Source organism: Taudactylus pleione, unplaced genomic scaffold (genome assembly GCF_031769625.1).
Source record: "Taudactylus pleione unplaced genomic scaffold, aTauple2 ptg001196l, whole genome shotgun sequence".
Classification (NCBI taxonomy): Eukaryota; Metazoa; Chordata; class Amphibia; order Anura; family Myobatrachidae; genus Taudactylus; species Taudactylus pleione.
The window spans coordinates 672,568-683,775 of NW_028285597.1; the positions used below are offsets into that span (position 1 = coordinate 672,568).

An 11,208-nucleotide genomic window follows, 5' to 3' on the forward strand; every position below is an offset into this window, starting at 1 on the left:
CCTTTCATCCTAACCCACCGCTCTATGCTCCTCACTCACTGTCTCTCCCCTCTGTGTCACCCCTGTCTGTCTGCCTCTCCTCTATAGAGTGTAACCTCTCATCCTAACCCACCGCTCTATGCTCCTCACTCACTGTCTCTCCCCTCTGTCACCCCTGTCTGTCTGCTCCTCCCCTAAAGTGTAACCTCTCACCCTAACCCACCGCTCTATCCTCCTCACTCACTGTCTCACCGCTCTGTGTCACCCCTGTACATCTGCCCCTCCCCTATAGAGTAAGCTCTCATCCTAACCCACCACTCTATACTCCTCACTCACTGTCTCTCCCATCTGTGTCACCCCTGTCAGTCTGCCCCTCCCTTATAGAATGTAAGCTCTCATCCTAATCCACCACTCTATGCTCCTCACTCACTGTCTCTCCCCTCTGTGTTACCCCTGTCTGTCTGCCCCTCTCCTATAGTGTAACCTCTCATCCTAACCCACCGCTCTATGCTCCTCACTCAGTGCCTCTCCCCTCTGTGTCACCCCTATCTGTCTGCCCCTCCCCTATAGACTGTAAGCTCTTATCCTAACCCACCACTCTATGCTCCTCACTCACTGTCTCTCCCCTCTGTGTCACCCCTGTGTCGGCTCCTCGCCTATAGTGTGTAAGCTCTCATCCTAACACACCACTCTATGCTCCTCACTCACTGTCTCTCCCCTCTGTGTCACCCCTGTCTGTCTGCCCCTCCCTTATAGAATGTAAGCTCTCATCCTAACCCACCACTCTATGCTCCTCACTCACTGTTTCTCCCCTCTGTGTCACCCCTGTCTGTCTGTTCCTCCACCAAAGTGTGTAAGCTCTCATCCTAACCCACCGCTCTATGCTCCTCACTCAGTGCCTCTCCCCTCTGTGTCACCCCTATCTGTCTGCCCCTCCCCTATAGACTGTAAGCTCTTATCCTAACCCACCACTCTATGCTCCTCACTCACTCTCTCCCCCCTCTGTGTCACCCCTGTCTGTCTGCCCCTCCCCTATAGTGTATAAACTCTCATCCTAACCCACCGCTCTATGCTCCTCACTCAGTGCCTCTCCTCTGTGTCACCCCTGTCTGCCCCTTCCCTATAGTGTAACCTCTCATCCTAACCCACCGCTCTATGCTCCTCACTCACTGTCTCTCCCCTCAGTGTCAACTGTCTCTGCCCCTCCGCTATAGTGTAACCTCTCATCCTAACCCACTGCTCTATGCTCCTCACTCACTGTCTCTTCTCTGTGTCACCCCTGTATGTCTGCCCCTCCCCTAAAGTGTAAGCTCTCATCCTAACCCACCGCTCTATACTCCTCACTCACTGACACTCCCCACTGTATCACCCCTGTCTGTCTGCCCCTCCCCTATATAGTGTAATCTCTCGTCCTAACCCACCGCTCTATGCTCCTCACTCACTGTCTCACCGCTCTGTGTTACTCCTGTACGTCTGCCCCTCCCCTATAGAGTAAGCTCTCATCCTAAGCCACCGCTCTATGCTCCTCACTCAGTGCCTCTCCCCTCTGTGTCACCCCTGTCTGTCTGCCCCTCCCCTATAGACTGTAAGCTCTTATCCTAACCCACCACTCTATGCTCCTCACTCACTGTCTCTCCCCTCTGTGTCACCCCTGTCTGTCTTCACCTCCCCTATATAGTGTAATCTCTCATCCTAACCCACCGCTCTATGCTCCTCACTCACTGTCTCTCTCCTCTGTGTCACCCCTGTCTGTCTTCCCCTCCCATATAGACTGTAAGCTCTCATCCTAACCCACAGCTCTATGCTCCTTCCTTACTGTCTCTCCCCTCTGTGTCACCCCTGTCTGTCTGCCCCTCCCCTATAGAGTGTAACCTCTCATCCTAACCCACCGCTCTATGCTCCTCACTCACTGTCTCTCCCCTCTGTGTCACCCCTGTCTGTCTGCCCCTCCCCTATAGAGTGTAACCTCTCATCCTAATCCACCGCTCTATGCTCTTCACTCACTGTCTCTCTCCTCTGTATCACCCCTGTCTGTCTGCCCCTCCCCTATAGTGTAAACTCTCATCCTAACCCACCGCTCTATGCTCCTCACTCACTGTCTCTCCCCTCTGTGTCACCCCTGTCTGTCTGCCCCTCCCCTATAGAGTGTAACCTCTCACCCTAACCCACCGCTCTATGCTCCTCACTCACTGTCTCTCCCCTCTGTGTCACCCCTGTCTGTCTGCCCCTCCCCTATAGTGTAACCTCTCATCCTAACCCACCGCTCTATGCTCCTCACTCACTGTCTCTCCCCTCTGTGTCACCCCTGTCTGTCTGCCCCTCCCCTATAGAGTGTAAACTCTCATCCTAACCCACCTCTCTATGCTCCTCAATCACTGTCTCCCCTCTGTATCACCCCTGTCTGTCTGCCCCTCCCCTATATAGTGTAAGCTCTCATCCTAACCCACCGCTCTATGCTCCTCACTCTGTCTCTCCCCTCTGTGTCACCCCTGTCTGTCTGCCCCTCCCCTATAGTGTAACCTCTCATCCTAACCGACCGCTCTATGCTCCTCACTCACTGTCTCCCCTCTGTGTCACACCTGTCTGTCTGTCCATCCCCTAGAGTGTAAGCTCTCATCCTAACCCACCGCTCTATGCTCCTCACTCACTGTCTCTCCCCTCTGTGTCACCCCTGATTGTCTGCTCCTCCCCTATAGAGTGTAAGCTCTCATCCTAACACACTGCTCTATGCTCCTCCCTCACTGTCTCTCCCCTCTGTGTCACCCCTGTCTGTCTTCCCCTCCCCTATATAGTGTAATCTCTCATCCTAACCCACCGCTCTATGCTCCTCACTCACTGTCTCTCTCCTCTGTGTCACCCCTGTCTGTCTGCCCCTCCCCTATAGAGTGTAACCTCTCATCCTAATCCACCGCTCTATGCTCTTCACTCACTGTCTCTCTCCTCTGTATCACCCCTGTCTGTCTGCCCCTCCCCTATAGTGTAAACTCTCATCCTAACCCACCGCTCTATGCTCCTCACTCACTGTCTCTCCCCTCTGTGTCACCCCTGTCTGTCTGCCCATCCCCTATAGAGTGTAACCTCTCACCCTAACCCACCGCTCTATGCTCCTCACTCACTGTCTCTCCCCTCTGTGTCACCCCTGTCTGTCTGTCCCTCCCCTATAGTGTAACCTCTCATCCTAACCCACCGCTCTATGCTCCTCACTCACTGTCTCTCCCCTCTGTGTCACCCCTGTCTGTCTGCTCCTCCCCTATAGAGTGTAAGCTCTCATCCTAACACACTGCTCTATGCTCCTCCCTCACTGTCTCTCCCCTCTGTGTCATCCCTGATTGTCTGCCCCCCCCCTATAGAGTGTAAGGTCTCATTCTAACCCACCGCTCTATGCTCCTCACTCACTGTCACTCCCCTCTGTGTCACCCCTGTCTGTCTGCCCCTCCCCTATAGTGTAACCTCTCATCCTAACCCACCGCTCTATGCTCCTCACTCACTGTCACTCCCCTCTGTGTCACCCCTGTCTGTCTGCCCCTCTCCTATAGAGTGTAAGCTCTCATCCTAACCCACCACTCTATGCTCCTCACTCACTGTCTGTCTGTCTCTCCCCTTCAGCTTGTAAAATTGGAAAATCTTCCAGGGGAAGAGAGATGGTGAAATGCACAGGAGGAGTAGAGGAACGCGCTTCAGGATTATTCAGGACAACTTTGAGATCAGTTCTGGAGTACGTAGAGGCAGTGCCAGAGCCGTATAAATGTACCAGAGGTGCACATCATATTTACCTACTTTTAGTATCTGCTCCCTGGGAGATGCCCCCGGAACAGACACAGGTGGCGACTTTGTGGGGCAGATGCCTGTCATTTGGCTAAATTATGCAAAACCATGTTTAGCACCGCCCCTCCATACAGAGCCGCGATTAACAGAAATTATGCTGTGATTCTCGGCGATCATCTCCCCATCCTGCCAACTTTATTAGGAAGTGGGCGGGATGCGGATACTTTTCCGGGAGTTTGGGGGCTCCCCGATAATTTGGGAGCCTTCCGATAGGTAAGTATGGTGCAGATTCCATACAGTATACGATGGAGAGAAATGAAAGCAAGGCAACAATACTTTAGACTGCAAGCTCTCACGAGCAGGGCCCTCTTTCCTCAATAAATTTCCCTTCCCTCATTTATACCATCAGCTCCTCCATCACTACCTATGATGGCTCCTATCCTTTGTTTATGTACTCTGTAATTCAACGCGGAACCCTTGTGCCACCATTTAAGGAAAGGACAATAATAATACCAGGTTGTCAGTAGCACGAGCCTTTATCATCACTGAGTAAATATCACAGTTATTATTATTATTATTATCATTTATTTATATGGCGCCACAAGTGTTCCGCAGCGCCTTACAAAGTACAAAAACAAATTGTATACAAGTGACTTACAGAACAATACAATACAGGACATGGATAATATATATTGCTACATTAGTGACCATATCACCCAGATAAGCAACCAAGTGTTAGGTGCCCTAGTGGTGAGTAAGAAGTAAATGACACTATAGTAAGGAGAAGCACAAGAGGGTAGATGGCCCTGCTCGTGAGAGCTTACATTCTAAAAAGGTGGGGGAAGACAAACTGGGTTGACACAGATGGGGACGAAGGAGCATGTAGCAAGGAGTTAGAATGATAGCTGGAAGGCTTTGATGAAGTAGTGGGTCTTGAGAGCCCGTTTGAAGGATTGCAAACAGGTGGAGAGTCTGATGCGGAGTGGGAGAGAGTTCCAGAGGTGGGGAGCAGTGCGGGCAAAATCTTGGAGGCGGGAGTGGGAGGAAGTAATCAGCTGGCATGAAAGGCGGCGTGCATTAGTTGAGCGAAGAGGGCGGAGAGGAGCGTGAAGGGAGATGAGATCAGAGATGTATATGGGAGAAGATTGGGTGAGGGCTTTGTGAGCGAGCGTGAGAACCTTAAATTGGACTCTGAAAGGGAAGGGGAGCCAGTGTAGGGCTTGTAGGAGAGGGGAGGCAGATGCAGAATGTTTGGAGAGGAAGATGAGCCGAGCAGCAGCATTAAGGATAGACTGGAGAGGAGAGAGATGGGATTTGGGGAGGCCAGATAGGAAGTTGAGGAAGAATTACAGGAAGCAGCCACTAGATGTCACCAAGTAGCCACCAAAAGCAGAAGTCATCGTACATCTGAGGTGGAGATCTGCTATAAGCTGAATTATTGCCAGACCTGCAGCATAAGGGAAAAAAGATACTGCCAAAGGGTCTTTGAGGGACAAGGTCTCCCAGTGGGTCCAGGCAGTGGTATCACTATTGGTGGTGAGACCTGGTGCGGCACTTAGTTAATCCTTGTGCACAAGGAGGTGGGGCCATGTGCCTGTGAGGTCACGCCCCATGGTGTGTGCCATTTTGGATGGCTGTGCGTCAGTCCCATTCTCATCACGCTGGGGTCTTGCTCTGGGAGCTGTTGGGCAGCCCCCGGGCTCTCTGGCATGGGGGGGGGGGGATGTGGATAATGTGCACACGCGCAGCACAGACTGCCATAGAACTAAGTTTTTGCAGTACAATGTGACAGCAGAGAAGCTGATTAGAGCACAGAGGCTGTACAATTATGTATGTAAGAAGCATGCGCACATACAGTATGCTTCACCCATAATGGGACAACATGGAAGTTTGCTATGGAAATGCAGTTAATGCATGAATAACGGAGGCAAGTGACACTAGATCCTGATGACAGTCCAAGCCCAGACCATGTAGAGAGAACAAAATGTGTACTCCATAATACATGGGAAGATGTCAGCAAATGACATTGTAGTTTCTGAAACGGTCATAGCCATGGTGACCAAATCTAAGCCACCCATAACAGTGCTGTGTATCAAGGACGTACAATTGCTGACACCTTGTGCTTGTAGCTAGGATAATCCCTTTTGTGTTACAATGCACTTTCCTATAGTGAAAACGATGCAGAACTTTTTGAAAAAAACAACATAATTTAAGTGGTTAATAGACAAATGCTGTGGAAACTCTGCTACAGTAAAAATACTAACAAGGTAAATATCACGTATTTGGGCATTTGCAATTTTGAAACAATTCCGACAATGATTTCTCTCCCTAAAACCCTGGGGGGTGATTCAGCTTGGGACAGAAATTGCAAAGCTGCACGCAGGCAGCACACAGGCAACTTTGCAATTACGTCATTACAAACATGCAAATGCAACAGGAAGTGTATGACAGCGAGGTCGCAGGCTGGGATCACCATCGCGACCATTGAACGCAATGTTGGACGGTACCAGGCCGCCAGCCAGCTGGGAATGCCGGCCACCCGCTCCCGCACAGCCCCTTAAATGCCTCTGACTGTCAATCAAGCAGACATAGAAAGGGCTGTATGCGATCACGCAGGACCTGTTCAGCACAATCATGCAATGTTGAATAAGCCCCTTGGTCACCTAGGCAGCTGTCTCTGTCCGTCAGCTTCTATAACACATCCACAGGTCTGCGTTATGGAGCATATGACAAAGCAGAAGTCTCCTGGCCAGTAGTACATACACATTGTATAGAGGCCGGGCCGGTAGTACACATACACTGTATAGAGGCCGGGCCGGTAGTACACACACACTGTATAGAGGCCAGGCCGGTAGTACACACACTCTGTATAGAGGCCGGGCCAGTAGTACATACACATTGTATAGAGGCTGGCACAGCAGAAGTGTCCTGGCCAGCAGGGGCGTAACTATACCTACAGGGGCCCCATAGCAAAAATTTTTATGGGCCACCCTCTCAGCCCGCAGCCCCCAATCTCGTCCCGCTCTTGCCCCCCCCCGGTCTGAGGCCCCCCCGCACCCCGGCTTACCTGATCCATGGTCGCGCTGTGCAGGGCAGACTTACCTTCCCTCCCGGTCGGCTCCATCTCACTAACTGATGTTGGGAGGAGGTGGCCACACCTACTCCCAGTATCAGCCAATGGGGAGAGCCGGAGCTGACTGGGAAGACGCGACCACGGAGCGGGGGGGCACGCAACAAAGGAGCAGGTAAGTGCAGCAGAGGGGAGTGAGGAGACTGATAGGGGAGTGAGGAGGGTGCGGAGGGAAGGGCAGCGGACAGCGGCCTGGCACCGTAGGTGCAGGGGGAAGGCCGGGCCCCGGGTTGGTCCGGGCCCCATAGCAGCCGCACCCCCTGCAACCACAGTAGTTACGCCACTGCTGGCCAGTAGTACATACACACTGTATAGAGGCCGGGCCGGTAGTACATACACACTGTATAGAGGCCGGGCCGGTAGTACATACACACTGTATAGAGGCCGGGCCGGTAGTAAATGCACACTGTATAGAGGCCGGGCCGGTAGTAAATGCACACTGTATAGAGGCCGGGCCGGTAGTACATGCACACTGTATAGAGGCCGGGCCGGTAGTACATGCACACTGTATAGAGGCCGGGCCGGTAGTACATGCACACTGTATAGAGGCCGGGCCGGTAGTACATACACACTGTATAGAGGCCGGGCCGGTAGTACATACACACTGTATAGAGGCTGGACCGGTAGTAAATGCACACTGTATAGAGGCCGGGCGTACATACACACTGTATAGAGGCCTGGCCGGTAGTACATACACATTGTATAGAGGTTGGCACAGCAGAATTGTCCTGGCCAGTAGTACATACACACTGTATAGAGGCCGGGCCGGTAGCACAAACACACTGTATAGAGGCCGGGCGGTAGCACATACACACTGTATAGAGGCCGGGCCGGTAGCACATACACACTGTATAGAGGCCGGGCCGGTAGTACATACACACTGTATAGAGGCCGGGCCAGTAGTACATACACACTGTATAGAGGCCGGGTGTACATACACACTGTATAGAGGCCAGGCCGGTAGTACATACACACTGTATAGAGTCCGGGCCGGTAGTACAAACACACTGTATAGAGGCCGGGCGTACATACACACTGTATAGAGGCCGGGCCAGTAGTACATACACACTGTATAGAGGCCGGGTGTACATACACACTGTATAGAGGCCAGGCCGGTAGTACATACACACTGTATAGAGTCCGGGCCGGTAGTACAAACACACTGTATAGAGGCCGGGCGTACATACACACTGTATAGAGGCCAGGCCGGTAGTACATACACACTGTATAGAGGCCGGGCCGGTAGTACATACACACTGTATAGAGGCCGGGCCGGTAGTACATACACACTGTATAGAGGCCGGGCCGGTAGTACATACACACTGTATAGAGGCCGGGCCGGTAGTACATACACACTGTATAGAGGCCGGGCTGGTAGTACATACACACTGTATAGAGGCCGGGCGTACATACACACTGTATAGAGGCCGGGCCGGTAGTACATACACACTGTATAGAGGCCGGGCCGGTAGTAAATGCACACTGTATAGAGGCCGGGCCGGTAGTAAATGCACACTGTATAGAGGCCGGGCCGGTAGTACATGCACACTGTATAGAGGCCGGGCCGGTAGTACATGCACACTGTATAGAGGCCGGGCCGGTAGTACATACACACTGTATAGAGGCCGGGCCGGTAGTACATACACACTGTATAGAGGCCGGGCCGGTAGTACATACACACTGTATAGAGGCTGGACCGGTAGTAAATGCACACTGTATAGAGGCCGGGCGTACATACACACTGTATAGAGGCCTGGCCGGTAGTACATACACATTGTATAGAGGCTGGCACAGCAGAATTGTCCTGGCCAGTAGTACATACACACTGTATAGAGGCCGGGCCGGTAGCACAAACACACTGTATAGAGGCCGGGCGGTAGCACATACACACTGTATAGAGGCCGGGCCGGTAGCACATACACACTGTATAGAGGCCGGGCCGGTAGTACATACACACTGTATAGAGGCCGGGCCAGTAGTACATACACACTGTATAGAGGCCGGGTGTACATACACACTGTATAGAGGCCAGGCCGGTAGTACATACACACTGTATAGAGTCCGGGCCGGTAGTACAAACACACTGTATAGAGGCCGGGCGTACATACACACTGTATAGAGGCCGGGCCAGTAGTACATACACACTGTATAGAGGCCGGGTGTACATACACACTGTATAGAGGCCAGGCCGGTAGTACATACACACTGTATAGAGTCCGGGCCGGTAGTACAAACACACTGTATAGAGGCCGGGCGTACATACACACTGTATAGAGGCCAGGCCGGTAGTACATACACACTGTATAGAGGCCGGGCCGGTAGTACATACACACTGTATAGAGGCCGGGCCGGTAGTACATACACACTGTATAGAGGCCGGGCCGGTAGTACATACACACTGTATAGAGGCCGGGCCGGTAGTACATACACACTGTATAGAGGCCGGGCTGGTAGTACATACACACTGTATAGAGGCCGGGCGTACATACACACTGTATAGAGGCCGGGCCCTTAGTACATACACACTGTATAGAGGCCGGGCGGTAGCACATACACACTGTATAGAGGCCGGGCCGGTAGCACATACACACTGTATAGAGGCCGGGCCGGTAGTACATACACACTGTATAGAGGCCGGGCCGGTAGTACATACACACTGTATAGAGGCCGGGCCGGTAGTACATACACACTGTATAGAGGCCGGGTGTACATACACACTGTATAGAGGCCAGGCCGGTAGTACATACACATTGTATAGAGGCTGGCACAGCAGAAGTGTCCTGGCCAGTAGTACATACACACTGTATAGAGGCCGGGCCAGTAGCACATACACACTGTATAGAGGCCGGGCGGTAGCAAATACACACTGTATAGAGGCCGGGCCAGTAGCACATACACACTGTATAGAGGCCGGGCCAGTAGCACATACACACTGTATAGAGGCCGGGCCCGTAGCACATACACACAGTATAGAGGCCGGGCCCGTAGCACATACACACTGTATAGAGGCCGCGCGGTAGCACATACACATTGTATAGAGGCGGGGCCGTAGTACATACACATTGTATAGTGTCCTGGCCGGCAGTACATACTCATTGTATAGTGTCCTGGCCGGTAGTACATACACATTGTATAGAGGCCGGGCGGGTAGTACATACACACTGTATAGAGGCCGGGCCGGTAGTACATACACACTGTATAGAGGCCGGGCCGGTAGTACATACACACTGTATAGAGGCCGGGCCGGTAGTACATACACACTGTATAGAGGCCGGGCCGGTAGTACATACACACTGTATAGAGGCCGGGCCGGTAGTACATACACACTGTATAGAGGCCGGGCCGGTAGTACATACACACTGTATAGAGGCCGGGCCGGTAGTACATACACATTGTATAGTGTCCTGGCCGGCAGTACATACACATTGTATAGAGGCCGGGCCGGTAGTACATACACATTGTATAGAGGCCGGGCCCGTAGTACATACACACTGTATAGAGGCCGGGCCCGTAGTACATACACACTGTATAGAGGCCGGGCCCGTAGTACATACACACTGTATAGAGGCCGGGCCGGTAGTACATACACACTGTATAGAGGCCGGGCCGGTAGTACATACACACTGTATAGAGGCCGGGCCGGTAGTACATACACACTGTATAGAGGCCGGGCCGGTAGTACATACACATTGTATAGAGGCCGGGCCAGCAGAAGACACCAGTGACATGTTGCAGCTATATCTGAGGCACGTTGTATGTTCCTCGCTCATTGGGGACATCATAAAGAGAATTATGACAACTTTTAGTGTAATAGAGAATAAAAGGAGACTCACCACCATAGTGATCAGTCAGACGAGGCAGCTGCGAGTCTGTATAACGCTGAAGCTATTATCACAGTTCTGCTTTCATTTCTGTAAAGTACAATTCATAGCACGTGCAGTCCACCAGCAGTCTGCTTATCAACTCCTGCAGCTGGTGATGGCCGTCCCCAGGCATCGCCATTGGTAACCACACCTGGGGCTGTCCTGCGGTAGTGGGGAGGTTTTTGTTGCATATTTGCATTGTGTGTGGGGGACTGTGCCAGCAGTGTGTGCGTGTGGGGGGGGGCTGTGCCAGCAGTGCGTGGGGGGGGACACTGTGCCAGCAGTGTTTGTGTTTGGGAGGGGGGGGGACTGTGCCAGCAGTGTGTGTGTGGGGGGGGGACTGTGCCAGCAGTGTGTGTGGGGGGGGGGGACTGTGCCAGCAGTGTGAGTGTGTGGGGTGGGACTGTGCCAGCAGTGTGTATGTGTGTGGGGGGACTGTGCCAGCAGAGTGTGTGTGTGTGGCGGACTGTG

At 52.6% G+C, this 11,208-nt stretch overlaps 1 protein-coding gene across 1 annotated transcript in view; it reads right to left on the bottom strand.

Annotated features, from left to right (window-relative positions):
- Positions 1–10,753, bottom strand: part of LOC148451043 (toll-like receptor 7) — a 78,019-nt gene extending 67,266 nt beyond the window's left edge. Inside the window, exon 1 of the mRNA XM_088462348.1 lies at positions 10,708–10,753. Coding sequence (XP_088318474.1) covers positions 10,708–10,713 — 6 coding nt within the window. The 5' untranslated portion in view covers positions 10,714–10,753. The remainder of the gene's footprint in view (positions 1–10,707) is intronic.
- Positions 10,754–11,208: the final 455 nt, after the last annotated feature.